The 25,156-nt window shown below is 40.2% G+C and overlaps 1 protein-coding gene across 3 annotated transcripts in view; it reads right to left on the bottom strand.

The window, feature by feature from the left end:
• abcc1 (ATP binding cassette subfamily C member 1 (ABCC1 blood group)) overlaps nt 1-25,156 on the bottom strand; it is a 76,998-nt gene that overhangs the window by 8,062 nt on the left and 43,780 nt on the right. For 2 of the 3 annotated variants that reach the window (XR_011603089.1, XM_070980468.1), the window contains exons 11-26: nt 23,448-23,540; nt 22,973-23,176; nt 22,471-22,617; nt 21,760-21,847; nt 21,043-21,112; nt 20,720-20,846; nt 12,918-13,094; nt 12,028-12,195; nt 6,431-6,605; nt 6,088-6,148; nt 4,871-4,994; nt 4,540-4,747; nt 3,479-3,789; nt 3,079-3,278; nt 2,735-2,861; nt 710-811 (exon numbers count right to left, since the gene is read on the bottom strand). Coding sequence is in view for 1 of the 3 variants with exons in the window: in XM_070980468.1 (XP_070836569.1) it covers nt 710-811; nt 2,735-2,861; nt 3,079-3,278; nt 3,479-3,789; nt 4,540-4,747; nt 4,871-4,994; nt 6,088-6,148; nt 6,431-6,605; nt 12,028-12,195; nt 12,918-13,094; nt 20,720-20,846; nt 21,043-21,112; nt 21,760-21,847; nt 22,471-22,617; nt 22,973-23,176; nt 23,448-23,540 (2,382 nt within the window). In the remaining 2 variants the exon portion in view is untranslated. The remainder of the gene's footprint in view (nt 1-709; nt 812-2,734; nt 2,862-3,078; nt 3,279-3,478; nt 3,790-4,539; nt 4,748-4,870; nt 4,995-6,087; nt 6,149-6,430; nt 6,606-12,027; nt 12,196-12,917; nt 13,095-20,719; nt 20,847-21,042; nt 21,113-21,759; nt 21,848-22,470; nt 22,618-22,972; nt 23,177-23,447; nt 23,541-25,156) is intronic. The other variant, XR_011603090.1, reaches the window with a different exon arrangement.

The raw sequence follows: 25,156 nt of genomic DNA, 5'->3' as shown, positions 1-25,156 counted from the left end.
TTTGTGTGGCAATTTCAGGGTGAACTGGAGAAAACAAACTCAGTTATAATCTGTTTAGTCCAGCAGTTCAGAAAGTACAGCACCTCCTGTTGCTGTTGTGGAGTTCAGCAATGATGTTTTTCTTTCTAAATAATAATGCTAGTTTAGTGCATTAGCAAGTAACAGACAAGCAGCAGTGCTTGTGTAGTGCAATATCGCATATTTTAGTGTTATAGCTGCTGTAGTGCAACATTCAACAGCTTAATGCATCGGGAACTCTCCCCCCTCTCTCTCTGCTGCACAGGGACACAGACTATAATGAGGATTGGGCAATTTCCTGGGTTGGTGAGTAAATCTGTGTATCGATATTCAGGTTGCGGGTGCTCTGTTGTATTGACATTTGGGTTATTGATACTCTGTCAGTGTTCAGTTCTTTAGGTTTCCTACAGTTTCTTATAGTACAAAAATGTGTTACTGTGTGTGGCTTTGAGAACACCATCATTACTTTATTCACATCTAATGAAACCACCATCTTGGTGTCTGGACATCAGTGAGAAACAAACAGTCAGACCAAACTTTCCCACTGTTACTTGATGTTTTGAAAAAACATCAAGAATGAAATAAAATGGAAATGAAAAATCCCACTCAAGCCCCACGAAGAACTAAGTCAAGTAAATCCTCCCTCCAAAAACACAAAAGTTTGATCCCTGGAATTTTTGTTTCTTTGTACCTCTTTCTCTGTGTCACTGTACTCTTTTACTTTCTCCACAGCCACTATGTTGGTCTCCACATCAGAGGACATTCTCACCAACCAGGTCAGAGAGGCAGTCAGCTGCACACGAGACAGAGGAAAGACAGGGATTAAAACAAAAAGTCACTTAAAAACTTCAAGAAACCAATATCCGTGCCAAGACTGTGCGGTCGCTGATGGGAACGAAGGAGTAGCTGGGTATGGTCAGCATCAGTGGCGGATGCAGAACATTACAGATGGGCAGGTGTGGATTAAGTCTGGGTGGGCCTGATCACCACTTAGCCAAAATTGATAAGGTCTATGTTATAGTGATGGGAATTCCGGCTCTTTTAACAGAGCCGGTTCTCAGTGGCTCCTCAGATTTTTTGTTGTTTATGTAAATGTTACATAATGTAAAATTATCTGCAAAATTAATTACTAATGTACAAGACATACTTTATATCAAATTTTACTGCATTTCCTGCAGTCACTCATTTTCTCACCTTTCCAGCGTTTTGTCTGTCGTGGCTCTGTGTGTGCTGTGTGTGTGTGTGTGTGTGTGTGTGTGTGTGTGTGTGTGTGTGTGTGTGTGTGTGCGCGCACGTGCATGCGCCCCTACACACTGAAGCCACCACGTCTCAAGTAGTTGACCAATCATGTGTGGCTTGAACGGACAAAAAAAAAGCCCGAAGCGGCTCGTGCTCTGGCTCCAATCATTCACTTCAAAGAGCGGCTCGTTTGCGACCGACACATCACTACTGTGTTATGGTAGAAAGTGTTCAGACGTGTTAATCAGCACCTACCTGATAGGGGGTTTGGGGATTAATCCCCAATTATTATTATTATCATTATTATTATTATTAAACTGGGCTGTTAAACATGCAATTAAAATAGAGTTTGAAGGAAGGAAGAGCAATCGTCTTGTCTGACATGAACGAAGTGGATGGCTGGAGTGGAGGAAACACGTGAACGCAGTTTATGCACCTTTACTATTAATGAATATCTATATTTTAAACTCCAAAAAGAGTTCATGGCATGCACCTCCATGCCTTCAAAAATTAATTCAGTCCACAGTGCTCTTCTGTCCTCTGCGGCTGGGAGCCGATGAGCAATTTGTGCTCCTCTTTACAGCCAACAACAGAACAATGCCTGTGGCGCCTGGACATGATTTATAATACAGTGCTTTCGATAACCTAACAGTGGATCTGTGAGAAGGTGGCGCTGGGTGGAGAGACACCGGGAGCGCCAAATTCAAATGGCTTGTGTGGAAGCTGTAGGCAGGGTGCTTAAAGAGATCCGTATCTTACTCAAAAAAGTGCGGACGGTCTTGTTTCGCACTTTGTATGCGTGTGGCAGCACCAGAGACCCAAAGAAGTGAGTTTTTCATAATATGGGACATTTAACTGTGAAAATTGTATTATTTAATTTTTTTTTTTTTTTTGAATTTCTGATTGGGCGGGCAAGCTGTCAATCAGGGCCCGTAGCTCTGCCACTGGTCAGCATATGAATGTTATGAAAAGCCATGTGAGCGGATGACTGCACCAAGTGCAGTGGTGTATACTGAAAAGAGACACACATACACATGATTTTGTTTATATGATATATAAGGAGATGTATCCACTTTTGCCATTGGCAGTCATCCAGGAATTCACATAACCATAGTTACCTTCATAACGTCTGTTAATTCTTTAGTCATTGTTCTTTAGTTATTGACAGAACCATCAGCTGCCATCAAACATTTTAGAGGTTATTCCTATCCTTCTTTTGCTGTTAGTAGAAGTAAGTTGCTCAGCCTCTCTCAGTGTGGGTATGAAATGGAACATCAAGAGGGTGCAGACCTGATTAAAGGTCAAAAAGGGTAGTGATACAAAGTGATTCATGTGCTGAATTATGTAATTATTTACATTTTTATATTCTTATAAAACATGTACACAGCATCCTATTGAATGGAGTGGTTTCTGACCACTGCCCCTGAAGAAAACATGAACTGGAACATGTAACACAGGTGTGACTATAAACTTTTACCTGGAGGGCATAGGAGATAGAGAGCCCCATTATGCCTGGGCGGAGTCTCTCTCTGGCTATGACAGCAAACAAGGCAGCAAATGAAACGATGACGTTTCCTACAAACTCCAGGCGAACTGCCAGCCATCTAAAAATAGATTCATTGACACAATGAGGACAGAAGACGATTGTAAAAACTAAGTGACACACAACTGCAATGCAACTAAAGAGGAAACATTATTGAAGAGATCAAAAGAGATCCTTTAAAAATCTGTTCATTTTTGTGTTTTCCTCAGTTAAGACAATGCACAGTGCAGCAACAGGTAGGAAGTGTCATAAGAGTGAGTAGAAAAGGTGTCCCAAACCTGTTTGCTACAATGCTGGGGTAGTAAGCTTTCTGATTGTGGTCCACCCGCTGGTCACTCTCACGGATGAAGCGCTCCTGTTCACCAAAGGCTCGGATGACAGAGGTACCCAGCAGTGTTTCACTGAAGTGGGTGTAGATGGGTGAACGGCTGACTGACTCCAGGCGCTTCAGCTGCCGAGATGATGCCACATAAAACCTCTGGACAGAGGAACAACAGAGACAACCAACAACTTCAATCATATCAATTAACCAGTTAGAATTAAATACAGCACAGCTAAAAGTAGTAGCACAGTGAATTTTTTTGAGAATGTTTACAGTTAGATGTTTACAGAGTAGGAACTGTAGATATTTTTACATATAGTCCCTCATATCCCCCAAAGGAAAAATTTTCAACCAACCTGCACAAAAAAGTACACCAGACCAAGAACAGGAATGATGATAGCTACCAGCGGCGTGGCAATCAGGATAACAGCGCAAGCACCCAACACATTAAACATAGAGCCCATGAACATCTTAATAATGCTGGGGATCACTGAGTCGATTGTGTCCATCTCTTTGGCAAAGCGGTTGACCAGGTTGCCACTTGGAGTTCGCTCAAAGAAGGACATAGGTGAGCGCAAGACGTCATAGAGCATGGACTGGTGGAGGCAGCGGGATGCCAGGATTCCCCCGATAGACATGGAAAGGGAGTAACCAAAGACCGCCACACCTGCAACAGAGCAGTGAGGTCTATATGATAAGATATAAGATTTCCTATATCCACACAGAGCCGTCCAATGTCTATATCTGTAAATAATCACACATAATTACAAGTTTCACTTAAATTGCTGTGTTTGAAAAAGTGTCACCTAAACTTCGTGAGAAACACAAATGAGTTGCAGTTACAGGTTCAAATCAAGACCAAGTCCTAAATTTTGTGTTTTGAGTCCTTGACAAGGAATTATTTTTCTGTCTGCTGGACTGCACTGCCAATCACACCTCACCCTCTCGCTTGTGCAATGTGATTTGCTGATTCACAGAATCTTTTTTTTTTTTTTTTTTTTTTTTTTTTTAATTAAAGTGGTGTCTACAGTCACTAGATTCATGACATCTCTTTTCTAGAAATCTGGTGGTGGCTGGATGCAGTGGATGTGATGCAATAGCATGTTACACCTTTAAACTGCATCACTGCACCACAGCAGTTTGTCCAACTACAGGAAAAATAATCTTATTAATACCAGTAGCAACTTCATATTAGTTTTTACATTCTGTTTCCAGATTCAGTATCATATTACAGTCAGTGGTATGTGTTCAGTATACGCATGAATGACACAGAAACCATAAAATCAACTTCTATATTCCTCTGGTCTGTCAGAATGATTCAATTCAAGATCTCTCATTCCTTTGGGCTTCTTGGTCAGTGAGTCGTTTTGCTCTTGCTTTTTTTCTGTATTGCATATATGCTTCTCCCTCCCCTCACCCTGGGACAGGCCAAGAGCACCATACACCTCAAGTCTCATCAGTCTGTCTGGCTGAGTGCCATTAACCACAGGGTCGTCAGTCCACAGGCTCAGCCAGTAGTTGGAGAACAGAGAGACCAGGTGATGGGTGAGGAACAGCAGCAGACTGATGCAAGACAGAAGCACTCCAATGGCTTTCAGATAGGACCAGAACACAGATAGCTTGACCTGGAGAGTCAGAGGAGATCAGCTAGGCTCAAGCTGTGATTGGAAGCATCAAATACTGCACATGGATATGTGATAATGAAATCTTTGTTCCTATGTGGTTGAACATGTTACGCCTCTACCTACCCGTCCAGTGCTGGCCTTGTCAGCCTCTGTCAACTTGCCCACATCTGGGTTCTTGGACTTCTTGCTCAGCACCTTGTCCTCCTTTCCTGTCTGAGACAGTTTGGACACACTGCCAACACCAGGACTGCAACGTACAGATGGAACAATACAAAGAAACACACAAGAGATGAACAACTAGTAGACGTCATGATGAAATAAACATTTATGTAATGAACCTCATGAACAAACTGCTCAAAGATATATTTCCTCTCAGTGGCACAAACAAATGATTTAAGAGAATTTGTGTCATTCAGCAACTTTGTCATAGTTAGAATTATCTCTGAGGTTTGAATGACATTCATGGGTGGTTCAGACCGGCCATATTTGCAGACAGAGAGAAAATATAGTTCTGGAAAATTGGGTTAGGACTAAAAAGAAGGATTTCAGATTTGTTTGCATGTTATTTCTGGCAGGCAAGATAATAATGGATGAAAATGGCCATTTTCACTGTTTTTTTTTGCATGTATTCTGCATGGCACTGAATTTTACGTTTATCTATGATCTGTGTCAATGGCAGAATGCATAAACAGAGTAACAGGGTGGCAACAATGGAGCATTGGACACACTGCAGATGAGACATCATTGCAACACCTGACAGTGTAACATAACCTTCTGCAAGCAATAATATTCTCTTGTCTAATATCTCAGTGACTGCTGTTCCCTTCACCACCTCTCATATTTTAGCATCTAACTTCATGAAGCCTCAGTCATTTCCTCCTTACGTTTGTCAGTGTACACCACTGATCTGACGACATGTACCTGGCAGTTGTTCACTCCATACTTTCTAAATGTTTAAAAAAATATTCTGAACAACAAAGTGGTCCTCAATTTGACTACCGACTATGCTAAACTTGTTACTGTATGTTTTCATGTGCTGATTTCTGACAGCATGACTTGAAGCTCTGGACATTGGAATTCCTTTTTTTTTTTTTTTTTACTCTTTGGTAACATTTTTTGTGAATGAAACTAATCCATATAAATGGTGAAACAGACAGCCTTGTTTGGCAAGCATAGGGGTGTCAGTTATGTTTCTTCTTATTGTTACCAAATCCCATGTGCTGAGCCACACAAACAGTTAATTACTCCTACTAATGTATATTGTCTGTGTATCCAAAGACTGCTATATGTATCTGATTTCTCTGTGCCATAGAGCTCCATTGCTGTCCAGTTTCACTCACCCATCAAGAGTAGCCATTGTTCCATTCTCTGTTGCTTTGGTTTCACTCTTTGGTACTGATTCTAAACGATGGAAGGAAACAAAAATGAAGTATTTATGACAAAAGACTGATCCCTAAAGATTATCTGCAACCACTACAGACAACTAACTACTACACACAACTACACAACTAACTACTACACATTTAATGTTCATCTAGCAGATCTCATCATTCTCAGCCTTACAATTCTAAACCTTTCCATTCCTGTCCTAAACTTTGCTTTATATTCAAATGTATTCCATAAAGTTAAGTTATACAATCACTGTGGCTGTATAAAGTGCAGTGCGCTTGCACTGTATCTCACCTTTGTTGTCAGTGTTGTCAACAGCAGCGTATGTTCGCAAAAACTCTGCGAAGGCTCCATCTGTGGCCATGAGCTGCTGGTAGGAGCCCATCTCTGTGATCTCCCCCTCCACCATGACCAGGATCAGATCGGCCTGGGGCAGATAGCTCATCCCATGGGTTACCAGCACACGAGTCTGCACAAATCCCCACACATTAACATGCTTGTGTGTAAAAGGTGATACCTGCCTCATTTCAAAATCACACTACATCATTACTGTATTTATTCCAAGTCACACAAATATTATCACTGAATTGAATAAAATTTAAATTTGTAATAATTTTAATTTTTTTTGTTTTAATAATTACTGTAATATTGAATATCAGATGATACTGAGAGGTCTAATAGTGTTTAGCCATGCAAGAAGCATGGCTGTAGAGATGGCAATGTCGGTCTGTTGGTTGATTGGTCCACCACTTTGTTCCAGATTTAATATATCTCAACACTTGATTGATGGAATGTCATGAAATGTTGTACATTGATAGCCAGTTGATAAATCCTGATGACTTGATCCTCTGACAGACTGCCAAAGTTTAAACAGAAGAGAAGCAACACAAAACACAATTATTAAATCTCCAAACAGAAATAAGGTGTAGTAAGAACAACATAATCACAAGAAGAAACATTACCATTGGCACATTAGTCCGGTTTTACCTCGTCTGCATCAGCTTCCTGAAACATTCCAAATTGATTTTAAGGTGCATTGCTAAATCCCTTTTTCGTTATTTGCCTCCAAGAACACTGTGATCATCTGCTGCTGGTTTATTGGAGGTTCGCAACCAAAAGAAAACTGGGATGCAGCCTTTGGAACACACTACCTAGATATCAGGGAAGCCAGCTAGCTGAGTGTTTAAAAAAGAAAGTTTAACAAGTATCTCTTCACACTTTAACCTGCCTCAAAGTCGCCAATTGGTAGAGTGTGTACACTAGGCGAAATACTTTTTGAGTGCTTGCCAATTAAGTCTCAAATTGTTGACTGGTATTATATTCAAGGAATGACAGACCTTTAATGCTTCTATTTTCATCCTTAGTTCTATGTCATTTTTATTACTATGATATATTATCATCCTTGTTTTAAGACTATGTTCATTCTATTATGTTCATGTATGTTACGTATGTAACATGTATGTTATGTTCATTATGTTCATTATATGTCTTTTTTGATGTGAAGCACTTGGTGCATGTGGTTTCTTTACGGTAAAGCATACTGAGCTGCAATTATTGTATGAAAGATGCTATAAAATACACACCACAACCCTGTGGTTTTCAGGGCCATTAACTAAATGACACAGAAGCTTGTCCACTCTAAAGACCATACACCTACACATTAGAAAACCAATGTAGTATATGAAGTCCAATGCAGCGAGGACTGTGCATACACTGGGGACATGGCTTAACACAGGTAAACTCCTCAGCTTAACACTAAGAGTAATAACACTGAGAGTAATATACACCTAAACTGGAATGACCATCAGTCAACAGGAGGAGGTCTATGCCATCACTTATTAGACACTTGCAATGCTGACCTGATGTTTCTTTCCAGGATGTTAAGCACCTATTCACACCTTGACTCATGTGATTCAAATGACTATGAAATAACAACAACCTTACAGAGGTTACATGCCTGGGCCTCCTCACCAGCCAGTTAGAACACAGACACATACACAAAGAGCTTGATTCATCCGTGAGACAGAGATGAATGGACGACAAATCAAGCAGATACATCAGAGCAGGAAGAACAAACAGGAGAAAAATGGCATCACCACCAAAGAGAGGTTAGAGACTTTTAATCTTTTCTTATATTTATTTATCTATTTATTTTGAGCCAACAAGGGTTGTTGGTGCCACTTGCACATTATATGCTTATCTGTACTTAACACATCCCTTAAATTTCTAGACACACAGATTCTCTCTGTCGCCCATGAAGCAAACCCCACCCAGATATGAAGCAAACCCCACCCAGACGATCACCCACAACCACTTGTCTCATATGAATCTTTTCGGTTTTATTTTCTTACTCTCCTTTGTGTTTTGTTTTTAATCACCATTACTTTTTATTAGCTCTATACTCTTCTTTATTTATCTATTTGAGCCACTTTCGTGTTGAATTTTAGCCAACTTAATATGCAACAGTTTTAAAGCACAAACCACCTGCAAATTTAGTCACAAGCATTGCTATCAAAACCCCTATTTCCTTTGCTTGACAGATGTTATGTGGCTCAGGAGGTAGAGCGGTCGTCCACTTATCACAAGGTTGGTGGTTTGATCCCTGGCCACACATACAAGGATTGAAGTATCCTTGAGCAAGATAATGAACCCCAAGTTGCTGCCAATGCTGTCTTATCGGTGTGTGAGCGTGTGTGTGAATGGTTACTGCATGTAATGAGCAGGTGGCACACTTGCCGTGTGTGTGAATGGGTTGTAGCAGAACTGGCCTGTAATTGACCCTCTTTCCCCCTCTTTGGCATTCCTTCAGGAGAAATGGAGTTGTAAAACATCCCAACTTTCAAGAGCTATTGACCAACTGAACTGTTGCAGGACGTGTTAATTTGGAGAGAGACAAGATGTCTAGCTTAGAGACATCTCCTCCACACTCTTTCAGAGAAGCAGGAATACCAAAACCTTCACATCAAAGGCTATCTCTTGCTCAGGATGTTCTCATGGCAATGCCAATTCTTTCCTTATAGCCCCATGAGAGCTCAGGACAATAAAACTGTCTGAATGAAAGGTGCCAGGTCCCAGAGGAACCTACAAAATCAGATCATGCTGATGGGTTGTAAATTAGACATTCCTGAAGCAAACTGTTTGTATGTCTGTGTGCCTTCTTTCTAATACACCAGGATAACTGAATCTCTATGTTTGATTTAACTTTGGATTTTCTTACAGTGCCAAGTCCATAATCTGGAGGATATCAATGTTTTTGCGGTGGTTCTAGCTTGTAAAATGATAAAGCTGTGATTTTAACTTTCCTCCAAAGTTTGTCTGAGATTCTACCATGGAACCATGCTGCCATCTAGAGGTTTGTAGTTACGCTGTCGTTGTTACACTAGATACCTGATATAAGACAATTATGATAAGTATTAATAATCATTTCGGGCAAATATAGTCTGCCTTTCTTTATTTCTTTGCTATGTTGGGTCATCATATATATTAGGATGAGTATTAGAAATTGTTATCATGATTATTGTTGAATGTCGTCATTTGTTCATAAGAATTGTCTAACGCATGTTGTGAACAGTGTCAAAATGCCATTGAAAATTGATCATTTGAAATATATCTGACTGACCATAGTGAGAAGCAGATGAGCCCCCTCGTACAAATCAATATTAATTCTCCTCGAATAGGTGAAATCACATCGCTCGCCTGAAAGCCGTCCCACACACACGACAGCCTATTGGTGATTAGACCCACCTTGGAGGATAATACTGTCTGCAGAATGCAGCGCAAGTTTAGTTGTCTTTTAGTTTTCTATTCTGTTCTCGTTTCTGTAAGTTCTTAATTTTTCCATCTAACGCCTAGTTGTTTTTCCGCTGAGTTTCATCCAGCCTTCTTTGTCTTAGTCTTGTCCAGTTGTTTTGCTCTTTAAGTTTCTCCATCCTCTGTGCTACTCAAAAGCAATGCTGAGTAGCGTGAGTTATTCTTCAGAAGATGTGTTTTGTGTTTCATAGTTTTGTCGTGAAACTTTCATTTTACCCGCCGGGTTAACCACATGATTTGTTTATTTATTAGTGAATTTTGGTCAAATAATAATAATTTTTTAGACACTTTTCGACCAGCCATCGAAGAGACTATCAATCTTGTTGTTATCAGTCTAAAATATTACTTCACGGACGCAACTGAACCAAAAAAACCTGCAGCCAGCTGTTGATCCTTTGGTTTGGGTTAACAACCATCCTGAGCCATTCCTCGCCTGCCACCGAAACGGTCAATCCCAGTTCCTGAAACATCACTGTCCAACATCAGCTTTGGTGTGCCTGGGTCTTCCACCAGACCGCCAAGCAGATCGAGCCAAGGACAAACACTGGAAGCATCTTCGGGCCAGTTCGGAGCAGGCCTTGATAGGAACGCCATCAGGCATGCTAAGTGGGTTTGAATAAGAGTTGGTCCGTGAGGATATGATACTGTTAATTTGCCCAGACTCTCTCAACTATTCGTTCAGTCACTTAACTTTACATTTGCATCCCTATTATTCACTTAAAACTACTTCTTACTATCGTCAAACTTATTTTGCCATTGTGTTGCCATAAGTGTCTATTTGTGTTATGCCATATCACCTATATCTTCTGTCCTACTATTCATGATACATTATTCATTATCCATAATTGTGTTTAATAAATGAGACTTTGATTCAAGTTGTGGATAGACGGTGTCCTTTTGAGCTGGATATAAATGATCCCTATATCCAGAGTTTACGCTTCAGATTATCAGACTGGACCCTAACCCTGAACCAACAGTACTTGGTTCATTCATTAGTATTTCATCAGCATTATAGCAGTTAATTCCTGTAGTCCTTCTTAGTTGAGGAAGGTGGCGCCCCGATATGTTATCAACGAATGCAACATCAACTTAAGTTAATTCCCTACAGGGTGAATGATGACTCATGTTGCAAAGCGCTTTGAGTGGTTGTTAAGATTAGGAAAATGCTTTATAACAATATAGTCCATATTTTACACATTTACCCATACAGTAATATTAAACAGCACTGCAGTTGTTTAGTTTTCAATGGAAAGAAAAAGTCTACACATTTAACTACAACATTAAAACTGCTCCATTCCCCCAAACCTGAAAAGTACCAGCACAAACACCACAAAAGGACAAAACCACCACAGACACAACCCCAAGAGGACCAGCAGAAAACTAGACTGCCCCAACCACCACCTACCAAAACCCTCAAATGCAGCAATCACCCGCAGCAGATCGCAATGTATTCACACACACATACATACACACACACACACACGTGTGTGTGTGTGTGTATACACACATAGATAGATAGATAGATAGATAGATGATACTATATACATTATATATATACACTGATGATATGAATTTGTCAGTTTTGGTGGGTGTGGTCTACTGGGAGTAGTACTGTTAGTTAATACAATAATGTCATATTTTATATATGCTATATTAAACCAAATTGATGCTGTGAAGGCATAATAATTACATTGCAAATGAATATTAGCTTAGAAAATACAGAATTTGCCCAATTTAACAGATAGAGATACAGACAATGACGTCTCTGTGCACCTCTACAAATCAAAATAGACCAAGGCACCAAAGGCAACATCAGCACTGCTCTGCTCTCTCACCATTCCAACCACTAGCACTAATGCAACTCTAACCCCCGAACCCCACACAACTGCAGCAGGTGCTTGTTTTTCTTCCAGGCAGCTGGCACCTTGGCATCTGCAGTTAAGGTGCTCCTCACACTCCTTCACACACAATGTTGTTTCCTTTGTCTATGGTCATACTGTACCTTCCGTATAACAACAATACAAATCAGTGTGAATAATTTGGTGGTGCTTTAGGTTGGTCAAGCATGAGCTCATACACACCTTTTCCTTCAGCAGTCCCTGCGGTCCGATGACTTGATCAAAGATGTGTTTTCCTACATGAGCATCAACGGCAGACAGTGGGTCATCCAGCAAGTACACAGCACGGTCACAGTAGACAGCCCTGGCCAGGCTCACCCTCTGCTTCTGACCTCCAGACAAATTCACTCCCTGAATAGAAGAGAGACAGAGATAAAAACAGATATAAACAAGCCAAGGCTACTTCATCAGCTCAAGACTGTTGTGTGATGTCTACAGTAATGCATGTTTCAAAACTCTATACTGTCAAAATTTCATAAAATTGTCTCTAAAGGCTCTAAAGAGATCATAGGAATCATAACTGACAAGTTAGTCAAAGTAATGTGGTCTACTCCTCTGGGGGCTCAAAACAGAGAGGACACCCAGAGATCTCAGGGATGAATCCACCCTCCTGTAGCTTTGACCAAGCCAAGCATGAGGAAGCGAGACAGAACCCCCTAGGGAAAGCAAAAAAAGCTTCTAGACATACCTTTGTATGATGTTATTAAGCCTTGCAGCAGCCTAAATTTCATTTTCAATTTATTTAATTTTTTTTTTTTTTAGCATTGAAAGCAACTCAAATTTCTGCACAAGAATGTTTGAAACGTGAACATAAATGTGCATTTGAATAAGCTTAGCCAGTCTAAACAATCAAAACAACAAATGTGAAATCATACTGGTACAGGGGCTTTTGGAGAATGCATGTAACTTTATGATGTGAATGAATGGCAACCATCAAGCAGGTACTCCAAAAAAAAAAAAAACTCCTGTCAGTTATGGAACTTTGATCCCACAAAAGGGTTTTAAATGCTGAAAACTTCGACATATATCCTACAATGGTACCACTCTGCAGCTAAATTGATATGAGTTGATACCTTCTCTCCAATCTCTGTTTCATCTCCTGCAGGAAGGATCTCCAGGTCAGGCTGAAGGGCACATGCCTCCAACACACGCTGATACCAGGACTCTTTCCTCTCCTGACCAAACATTATGTTGTCTTTCAGTGTGGAATTCTGGATCCAGGCCTGCTGGGGAACATAGGCCACCCAACCCTGCAGAGCGACATACACCAACATACACACATTTGTGTCATGTCCAGTTCTGCTTCCCAGAAGATAAACCCCTGTGATTCAATGGTCCAGTGGCATTTCATAAAGATTTTTTTCATCATTGGAATACTGAGTAACACTGTGTAATTCTAACAGACCTTTAAGTTGGTATCTTAATCAAATTGTTAATAAGCTGCACACATTTTCACTTTTGCACATCCTTTTCAAGCTAATCACATTAAGAGAAGTGGAAATGGGAACATCATTAGTCTTTTCAACAACAATACCCATCTGAATAGAGAACCAATATGCAGTCAAGTCAGATGACTGGTGTTTTGTGAAAAAATGAAGCACAGGAATGTCCTTTAAAAAGTGTGTCCACGAGAGGGAGCAGAGAAGAATGACATGGTGGCTTTCATAACGGACTTTTTACAAACTTCACTAGACACGCAGGGGAAATTGGCTTGAAAGGGCGCACAGAGCTCCCGCTCCGAAACCGAACAAGGACACGGCACCACAATTAGATCTAGAATTGTACGATTTCTGGACTTTAGCGTGAAACAAACAGCCCTGCAGCAGGCTTGGAAATGACAAGACATTGAGTTTCAGGGTCGGAGGGTGTACTTTGACCATTGACTCCTCGCCTGACTTACAGAGAAAAAGGAAGAAGGTACGTGAGGTGTAAAAGAAGCTTAAGGGAAAAAACATTAAAGCCCAGTCGCCATACCCAGCGCATGACAACGGCCCAGCATAAGCTATTTAAAGGGTTGTGAGTTTATACATGAGTGTTGAACTTAAAGTTTGTATAGTTTAAACGGAGTGGATGATTGCATCATATAACATTCATCGGGTGATGTTAAATGATCTGCAGACAATGAAGAATGGCTAAAACTGTAATATGGATGATTTGGTTATAATTTGGGTCTGAGAGGGGGAGGGGGATGCTTATGAACGCCATACACTCTGATGAGTGTGGCAATCCAAAAAAATATTTGGATTTTGATCTACTCATGGCATAGGCGCGAGGCAAGGTACATATCACAAGATGTTGACTATCCAACTAGTTTGATTTCTAATTTTGACCGGTATGAACACATTACATTTAACTAGTTAGAATATTGATTGAATCAATCATCCCATAAAGAGGACAAAAAATTTGGATCAGTTGAAGGGGTTCAAGTGTTCAGTAGCACTGAGAAACAAATAGATTTAGAAAATATTATAAAACAATTGGAACAGGAACACAAAAGACAAAAAAAAGGCAACATCCTGAAGGCCCTTGATCAATATAGACGGGAATTAAATGATCTTCTGACATACAAGCCGAGGGCACACTAAGATTTGCAAATCAGAAATACTATGAATCAGGAAACAGAGCCAGCCGGCTGCTAGCTTTTCGATTATGGAAGGCGCAAGCAAGCCGGATGGTTGCCAAAGTGGTTAGCCCCTCCCCTAATGAAACGGTCTCCCACCCAAAACAGAGAGCAGAGGTCTTTTCTAATTAATACAAGGCGAGTTATGACTCACCAGTGGTAGAAGATAAGGCAGATAAAATTAGAACATTACTTGGGAAAATTAACTTAATAAAATTAAATGAGGAAGAGTCAAGAGCAATGGTAGAGCCAATTACGGAGATGGAAATCAGAGAGGTCATAAAAAATTTGTAAAACAATAAATCACCAGGGATAGATGGGTATCCGGGGGAATTTTATGAGTGTTTTGGAAAGGAGATTGCACCTGTTCTTCAGAGGGTGTTTAGGAGGGACCCTCCTAAAACATGGTCAGAAGCAATAATTTCTGTGATCCACAAAGAAGGGAAGGACCCTACAAACTGTGCCACTAGCTGAAATGATAAAGGAGGACTCTGGAATATATGGGATATCAGATGGAGGAGGGACCCGCAAAATTCTGCTGTATGCGGATGACATCATTTTGTGCTTGAGTGACCCCCCAGCCTCTATACCTGCACTTCTTAGATGTTTGAGGGATTTTGGCATGGTGCCTGGTTACAAAGATAATGAATCACAGCCGCCAGAGAACGTATCGCCACACTCAATAGTTGTGAGGTTTTTGAGCTTCAAAATGAAAGAGTCATTGCTTCGCAAGGCTTGGCAACATAGGGGATTTGTTTGGCATGGAAAACGAATAAATCTAGGCCACGACTACCCACCCTGAAAGGGCCCTGAAAGAAAACGGGGTCTCGTTTCAGACCCTTTTTCCAGCGAGGCTGCGAGTGAGATATAAAGAAGGGCCCAGGACCTACGACACCATAGAGGAAGCTACCGAGGACCAGGCCAAAAAAGGCTATAAAATAAAAGTCATCAGATCACCAGACTCCCTGAAGGAGCAGATCAAATGGCTGACCTGGAGTAGGAAGGAAGGGAGAGCACAGAAAGGGGCCTCCAGCTCTGCAAGAGGAGAAAACTACAAATAGAGGCTCCGGGCATTCAGGAGAGCATCGCCATCAGCTCCTTGAGATCAGAAAGATACATCTTCTTTCCTCCTTGGATATACCTCTCAGAGACAAATCTACAGAGGGCTGAGTTAAGGATGAAGGTTTTGTAAAAAGGTTTGTCGGGGTTCACTCTGAACTGTGCTGCTGCCACATGTAAGGGCCCTCACCAACAGACTTGGGAGGACTTTCCCTTGTGGGCTGTCACAAAGAAGCTCAACAGGGTCTAGTGCTGGGGATTTTAATGTTAGATTAAACCTGAAATTGGATTCATCTAATGGAAAATCAAACACAAAAAATACCAGTAAAAAAATCAGAAATATGATAGAGGAAACTGGATTAGAGAATGTATGGAGGGATAAGAATCCAACCAGTCGTGACTACACGTACTATTCCCCTTCATACAACGTATACTCACCAATAGATTATTTTTTCATGTTTAAAAATGATGTCCATAGAACAGAAAGTTGTGTAACTGGACTGAGCCCCATCTCAGACCACAACCCAATCTAGATTTCTCTTCTTCTGACTAAGAAAAGTAGATCCACTATCTGGAGGCTAAATACAAACTTATTAAACAGTACAATTATAAAAGTTAATATGAAAAATGAAATCAAAAGATATTTGGAAGAAAATGATAATGAAGAGGTGGGGCCAACAATACTTTGGGATGCTCTAAAGTCAGTGATCAAGGGGAAAATAATAGCCTCCAATGAAAAGAAAATCAGACAATAACAACAAAAACTAAAATCAAGGAACTAAGAAGAGAACTGGATGAATTAAATACTCAAGAGATTCAAAAGAAACTTCTCTTTACAAAACAGAAATACTATGAAGCAGGCAGAAAATCTCTGAAGCTCCTAGCATTTAAACTACGAAAAAAACAAGCAGATAGAATGATTCACAAAATACGAAACACAAATACAAATAGTGTTGAGATTGAGAGGAGAGAAGATTGGAAAATATTCACAATTGCTTTAAAAGTTTTTATCAAACCTTATATTCCCAGCCCAAATTGAACAATGAACATCAGATAGACACCTCTCTTTCCCATCTATCTCTGCCTACAGTCACAAGTAAACAAAATAAACAGTTAATATCAGAGATAACTGAAGAACTAAGATCGGCTATTGGAAAGTCAAAAGGAGGAAAATCCCTGGGAACGGACGGTTTTACCTCCGAGTGGTACAAAGAAATGCAAGATCAATTAGTCACTTCTTTATTGAGAGTGTTCAACTGCGTACTGGAAAGGAAAATAATCCCCCTTTCATGGAGAGATGTAATACTTTCAGTAATTCCTAAAGAGGGGAAGGGTAAGTTGAACTGTCGTAACTACCGCCCAGTGAGTGTGTTAAACAATGATTATAAATTATTTACTGCCATAATTTCACAGAGACTTGAAAATTTTTTTCCAGAAATAAAACACAAGGACCAGACAGGCTTCATCAGACAGAGACAGACTCAGGACAATATCAGAAAAACATTGCAAATTTTGAGTCATGTAGTACAACAAAAAATAGAGACCATTGTACTGAGTTTGGATGCAGAAAAGGCGTTTAACTCGTTCAGATGGTCCTTTCTGTATAAAATGATGGCTAAATTTGGATTCCACCAGACCCTAATTGATGTAATTGCTGCATTGTACAGCAAACCATCTGCTAAGATAAAAATTAATGGAGATCTATCAGATTCATTTATTTTGGAAAGAGGTACAATGCAGGGGTGCTGTGTTTCGCTGCTCCTCTTCGCCATCTTTATAGAGCCATTAAGTCATTGGAAAAGGCAGAGGCCTGACATAACAGGAGTTACGATGGCATCTGGTGAACAGAAGCTGTCCTTGTTCGCAGATGATTTATTGTTAACTATAACAAACCCAACTAAAACCCTACCTACATTTATGGAGATGATTAAGGAATATGGTTCACTGTCGGGTTACAAGATTAACATTAATAAGACTCAGGTCTTAACACTAAACTATAGCCCACCGAATAAAATTAGGAATTTGTACAGATGGAACTGGGAAGCAGAATCCTTAAAATATTTAGGTGTCATACTAACCAAAGAATTTTCCAGGACTTTTGATGCCAACTACGGACCCCTAACCTCAAATTTAAAATTTGACATACAGAGATGGAATATGATCCCTTTTTTGACTATACTCCAGAATTGAGTCAATTAAGATGAACATTCTTCTACGCTTGTTGTATTTATTTCAGTGTCTACCAATCCAGATTCCAGAAAGGCAATTTGTGGAATGGGACAGATTAATATCACAATACACCTGGCAAGGGAAAAGGGCTAGAGTGAGGTTCGGAACTCTGCAGTTGAAGAAGGAGAAAGGTGGGCTGGGTCTTCCCAACCTACAGGACTATTACCTTGCAGCTCAACTAAGACCATTAATCTGTCTATGCTCTCCGCCATACAAAGCTGGATGGAAAGACATAGAAGGTACATCAGTGGAAGGAATACCTCTCATATCTATGTTAATGGATAAAGAATTACAAAATGAGTTGATGATACCACATGACTCAATGTTATAACAATGTTAGATTCTTGGAAAAAGATAGTTAAAATTTGTCAATTAGGTAATCGTATCAAAATACTCAGGTGGTGTGCCTTTGACTCAGCTTTTAAGCCAAACAAGTATGATGGGAGATTTAAAGGATGGATCCCAAAAGGATTAACCACCTATCATACATTTCTCCAGAGGGGGGTGTTTCAGAGTTTTGAGGAACTTCAGAACTCCAACTTAATAGGTTGGAAAAGGATGACTTCTATTGATATCTGCAGGTTAGATCCTATTTTAATCAAATTTTACGAGAAACTTGGGAAACAGTCAAACTGGGATTCTTGGATGTGTTTCTGTCTTTGTTGAAATCAGGTTCATGCACTAAAGTTGTTTCCAGGCTCTATAATGGTATTCTGTTATCTAAACAAGGTGACACAGACCACATAAGAAATAAGTTGGAAAAAGAAGGAAATTTAATTATTTCAGTTGAAAGCTGGGAAAAGATCCACAAATTTCAATGGATGACCTCAAGCTCCAACTCGTGGAGGGAATTCTGTTGGAAAAACATTGTTCGATTTTTTGTAACCCCTGCCCGGAAAAAACATCAGGGCAGTGGGGACACCTGTTAGAGACTCTGTAAGACAAATAATGCAAATCACTATCATATCTTCTGGGGGTGTCCAGTGATCAAACCATTCTGGGAGCAGCTGTGTGAACATTTAAATAACATTTTTACTGAGAAAATCCCTTGTAAGTGTGAAGCCCTGTTCTTAGGAGAGATTTCATATGACAACTGGACTCTGAAAGATAAAAAACTGCTGGCAATGCTTCTGATGGCAAGCAAAAAGACTATCACGAGAAAATGGTTGAAGACTGAAGCACCTACAATTGAAGAATGGATCAAAATCGTGCAGGATATTTACATTCTGGAGAAGTTGTCATTTTCTCTCAAAGGTCAAAGGGAATCTTTTTTTAAGATCTGGTCAAAATGGACAAACTATGTAAAACCTGTAATCTCTGTGTAATGAATATGATTGGTATATGAAAACAGTGTCATGATATACATTCCTGTTCTGGTGTAAACATACACACTTTAATATATGATTTCTTCATGCGAGAAGAAATGGAGTAAGCCCTCCGCCTTTGCCCACTTGTTATATCTGTTCGGTTAATCTGTTAAAAACCTGGATTAGAAATTATTATTCTCACATCCACAATTGGTTGTGGATATTGTATGGTACCCAGGAGAAAATTTCTGTACCACTTGCTTTTCCAAATAAACAATAAATTCTAAAAGAAAGAAAGAAAGAAAGAAAGAAAGAAAGAAAGAAAGAAAGAAAGAAAGAAAATGAATGGAATAATTGCACTTGTTGGTTAGGAAAAAAATGAAAACACCCCTATCAATATCAAGAGCCATGCATATTGCGAAGAATGTGGACTTCCTGCCGAGTAAGTTAGACACTGGATTCAAGCAGTGAGCGAATAAGGGTCTTTTCACAATAGACCAAATGTTTGAGGGATGAATTTTTAAGATCATTCTCACAATTGTAAAGGAAATTTGGTTTGGATTCCAGGGATCTCTATAAAAATTTTCAATTGAGAAGTTTTCTAATGTCACATAAGGAGTGGAATACTCTCAGGAAGCCTCCCACACCCATAGAACATGTCTGGATAAAGCTTATAGAGGAACAGAGTTGTAGGAATATTGTATAACAGATGTGTCTGCATTCACAAACACCAGGGCATACTTTGGACATAAAGGAAAAGTGGGAGCTGGAGATGAATGTTACTATTGAGGACAAAGAATGGGAACACATATGTGAAGAGGGACATAGGGTAACCAACAGCCCGCTGTGGAAGGAATTCAGCTGGAAACTAAAACTAAGGTACTTTAAAACACCATTCATAGTAGCAAAATACAATAAAAGTAAAACAAATTTAAGTTGGAGGAACTGCAAAAACATTGGAGATCACACACACATTTTTTGGGACTGCCCAAAATTGAGGTCATACTGGGAGGAGTTTCATGTGGAAATTCTCACTATTCTGCATATTGATTTACCATTAGATACACGGTATTATATTTTGCGAGCAATTCCTGACAGATATATGGAAAGGAATAGGATGGAGAGACATCAGCCACCTCCCCAGTGCTTCAACCTCTCAAACAGAGGACAGAGAGACTAAAATAATCACAAAAATGTAATGTTAGGGATAAAATTCTGGAAAAAATGTAACATCATTAGCTCAGTAAGGCAAGCCAGTGTTTGTGGGATGAGTTCACAGTGATTAAGAAAAGGCCTGTGATGGTAAATGCACTGTATTTAAATAGCACTTTTCTAGTCTTAATGACCGCTCAACACACTGAATGAAAATGAGACTAAAATGTCCCATTTCTTCACAAGACTAGAACCAGTGTCAAAGTCAGGCTCTAAATTAACACTAGTGTTCTCTCTGCATTTTGGTGTGTGTAAATTTTCTTGCTTGTTTAAATTTGACTCTGAGATACAGAAAACTTTATGAAGAAGAATTGTAATGGAAAAACTGGAAAAAAACTCAGGATATTACTCCATGTTGGAAAAGTAGTAGAAAAGTAGGTTTCAGTGCACTGTTTTGAGTGAGTGTTTCACTATGTTAGTCTATTTGTGTGAGAGCGAGAGCAGCCACCTTGACAGCCACAGTTCCTTCGAGTTTTTCCATCTCTCCGAGCAGAGCAGACAGCAGCGAGGACTTTCCTGAACCCACGTGTCCCACCACAGCCACCAGTGAGCCTTCTGCGATAGACACATTCAGCCTGCAAACAAAAAGGGAAACTTAACTCTGTTCACTTCCATTTAGGGAACACTTAGGTTCATTTAATTATGGACCTGTCTTTTAAATGAAGTACTGTGCAGTGTGGGCAACCTTGTATTTTGCATCTAAAATTCTTTTCATGTTTTTATCTGTTTAAGTGAATTCACTGAAGTAACCTAAGGAAAGATGACACATACTTCTTGAGTGTTGGTGACTCCGTTTTGGACCAGCTGAAAACTCCATCCACTATGGAAATACTGTGTGGGGCTGGGAAGAAGAAAGAGAGGTGTGTTAACATACTGTATGCGAAACACCTCCATATGCATACATGCTTTACTTTGAAGGCCTTTCCTCCTCTCTTTTACCATCCCACACACACACACACACACACAGACACACACACACACACACACACACAGACACACACACACACACACACACTTGCTGTCTTTATGCATGTTAGTATAGTCTCTTGTGTAATAGCTGCTTGTGATGCAGTGGGACAATACATGTTTATTGAAGGATCACTGATTGTCGATCTGTATTGCTGGAGTTAAATGAATGCTGTTGTACATTTAAAGATCAGTTGTCAGTGATTATTTGTGCATGTATGTTGTGGTGACAGCTGGTTGTGAGGGTCAGTGCTTGAATTCAACCCTTCACTGTTCACCTAAATAAATGAAAAATGGTATTTTAAACATTGAAATTTTAAATACACTCACAACTTTTTGTCAGATTGTAAACGCCATTTGGTTATTGGTCACTGGTGGACCTCTGTTATTATCAATTCATATAAATAATTTAATTGATATTAATGCAGTCCTATCAGATCCCAACAATGGAAATGTATAATTGTGAGAGAAGAGGGAGGTCGCCACAGACAAAGCAACAGAAAGAAAAGCAGAAGAACTCACAGGTTGCTAAAGCTTTGCGTTCCACACTGTCATCCTGCAGCTCCTCATGTGACAGAAACACTCTCAGCCGCATCAAGGACACACTGGCCTGAAGACAGACAAAGAGAGAGGACAAGGAGTGGGATGTTGACAAGGACCAACAGCTGAAATTGATCACCAATAGTCACCAATGTTGAAATAGGTTAGTTCTGTCCAAAACCATAGACAAATAGTGTAACTCTTCTCCTTCCCTCTCAGTATTATACAGTCATTTCTCTTTTTTTTATCCCCTGAGCTTACAGCAGGCTGCCATGCATGTGCACTATGCGCATATCAAAAATGCCACCAGGGTTTTACAACACAATTTAAGTTCACACGAAATAATATGAAGCACAGTAAAGAACGAATTAATCTACCTTACGAATAAATTGTGTAATATTGTGTAACACATAATTTACACATATTAACTTATTCAAAATTTTCAGTTTCCTGTACTTTTAATATATATTTTCATTTTCACACAGTTGAAGTCTACTGCAGAGACGAGTAACTAAATGGTTTACACGTTGACTCATTTTAAGTGAGGTGAAGGCTTTTCATCTTGACAGCTAACTTCTGTGACCAAAGTCATGTCATGAATCTCTCCATATCTTATTTCTCACTATGAAAATCAAAAATGAAAGGCAAAGCTATCCAGTGGAACATGGGTGACAACTGATTATGCCCACTAACCTGCACCATACTGCTAATGACCATAGGCAGCATGTTGAGAGGAAAACGGAGGATGTTGAACAGTGCAAGTGACACAAAGGCCTTCTGGGCATCGAGCACGTTATGTTCATCGATCAGCACATACACTGTAAAAGTGGACAGGGCAACCTGCACAGTGACCCAGCAGGAATGAGGGAGATCACAGAGAGACAAAGAGATCTTAATAACACGACAGTTCTTATTCAGAAAATATGTTCTGATGACATATGAGTTTATTTGCAATACATTAGATGAGTATATCAATTTTCCCTACAATTGAAGTGCAGCTTGTTTTGCATTTTAGACACTTGTCATTCTGCCATCTTGTTCAATTTGCATAGATGCTGCTGCTATCTTGGGTGTTCGTGCTAGCTGAACAGCTTCATGCCAAGTCTAATTGATGTGGTACTGTGTAATTTTGAAAGAAACTATGCACTTAATTTGTACATAGTGGCACATATCAGTCCTTCTGTGCTGGACTTACCAAGAAAGGTGCACAGACCCAGGTGAAGGTGGACACTGAAGCCAGGTAGGCGGCCTTCTTTAAGACCTGTAGCTCACTCTCACGGATTTCCGACACCTTATCCTTAAAGGCCAGCTCCCAGGCATACAGCTTTAATACCTTGATGCCATTCAGCATTTCATTCATAAGCTTAATGCGATTGTCCTTACTCTTCATCTGAGCCACCTGCTCAACACACACACAACACATTTACAGAAACAAATACAAGCCACACAATGCAACAAACTGACACAATTTAAATGTGGACCCTCAGTGTTCCATCTGTATGAATGAAAAGAAAAAGTGCTTTGTTGGATATGCCCTCAGTGTCACTGCACACATGATGCACAGGTCTTTGTGTTATCTGAAAATTGAAAAAGCTTGGAAAGGCCAGGAAGTGGACCTAGTCATGAAGTTTGTTATGGCTTTCAGTGTTGTCTGTGTGTAGAAGGCCTACCTGGTAGGTTTTGGTTTTCATGGCGATGACAGCATTAACAGGAACCAACAGAACCATCACAGCCACTCCAGCCAATACGGACGGACCAAGGTTCTGCAAAGCAACAGACAAAAAATAAATATATAAATAAAAACATGTTAAGTAAACCTGTCCACTAACATTGCCACGATTACAGGGTTTCACCACACATGTCGACTGGCAGCATTTCAGAAGTGTGTTGTCTAGCAGACTGTTCTTCAACACACATACTTCCAATATGGTTTCCAGTTGTTGTGTTTTCAGCAGATGTGCATTCATGATTGAAGCAGTAACAGATACTTTGCTCTGTTACTTCCTTATATGTGCTATATGTCATATTACATACACACACACACACACACACACACACACACACACACACACACACACACACACACACACACACACACACACACACACACACACACACACACACACACACACACACACACACACAGCACCAGAGACTGACTGCTATGTTTCAGCAGCAACAGTTATTAAGCTTTTCAAAGTTTTCAGCTTCAAAATGTTGGACTCTAATTAGCTGCCCAAAAAGTCAAACACAAAATGTAATGGATGTTGTTTTAATACCAATATGTCAAGTACTGAAAATTAGACGTGAATTCCTCTTTGATCAGATATTTTGTCCTAACTATGTTCATTTCAAAGGATTTCAGTCAAGCAAAGGTCTTACATGCAGTTCTTGTTCTGTCTGCTGTACACTATATTGCCAAAAGTATTGGCTCACCTGCCTTGACTCACATATGAACTTAAGTGACATCCCATTCTTAATCCATAGGGTTTAATATGACGTTGGTCCACCCTTTGCAGCTATAACAGCTTCACAAGGTTTAGGAGTGTGTTCATGGGAATCTTTGACCATTCTTCCAGAAGCGCATTTGTGAGGTCACACACTGATTTTGGACGAGAAGGCCTGGCTCTCAGTCTCCGCTCTAATTCATCCCAAAGGTGTGCTATCGGGTTGAGGTCAGGACTCTGTACAGGCCAGTCAAGTTCATCCACACCAAACTCACTCATCCATGTTTTTATGGACGTTGCTTTGTGCACTGGTCCACAGTTGTATTGAAACAGGAAGGGTCCATCCCCAAACTGTTCCCACAAATTTGGGAGCATGGAATTGTCCAAAATCTCATCTCATCATTCAGAGTTCCTTTCACTGGAACTAAGGGGCCAAACCCAGCTTCTGAAAAACAACCCCACACCATAACCCCCTCTCCACCAAACTTTACACTTGGCACAATGCAGTCAGACAAGTACCGTTCTCCTGGCAACTGCCAAACCCAGACTCAACCATCAGATTCCCAGATGTTGAAGTGCGATTCGTAACTCTAGAGAACACGTCTCCAATGCTCTAGAGTCCAGTGGCAGCGAGCTTTACACCACTGCATCCAACACTTTGCATTGCACTTGGTGATATATGGCTTGGATCCAGCTGCTCGCCCATGGAAACCCATTCCATGAAGCTCTCTACACACTGTTCTTGAGCTGAAGGCCACATCAAGTTTGGAGGTCTGTAGCGATTGACTCTGCAGAAAGTTGGCGACCTCTGCACACTAAGCGCATCCGTTGACCAAGCTCTGTCATTTTACGTGGCCTACCACTTCGTGGCTGAGTTGCTGTTGTTCACAACCGCTTCCACTTTGTTATAATACCACTGACAATTGACTATA

The sequence above is a fragment of the Chaetodon trifascialis genome, chromosome 15 (genome assembly GCF_039877785.1).
Source record: "Chaetodon trifascialis isolate fChaTrf1 chromosome 15, fChaTrf1.hap1, whole genome shotgun sequence".
Classification (NCBI taxonomy): domain Eukaryota; kingdom Metazoa; phylum Chordata; class Actinopteri; order Chaetodontiformes; family Chaetodontidae; genus Chaetodon; species Chaetodon trifascialis.
This window is presented reverse-complemented; position numbering and strand designations above follow the sequence as displayed.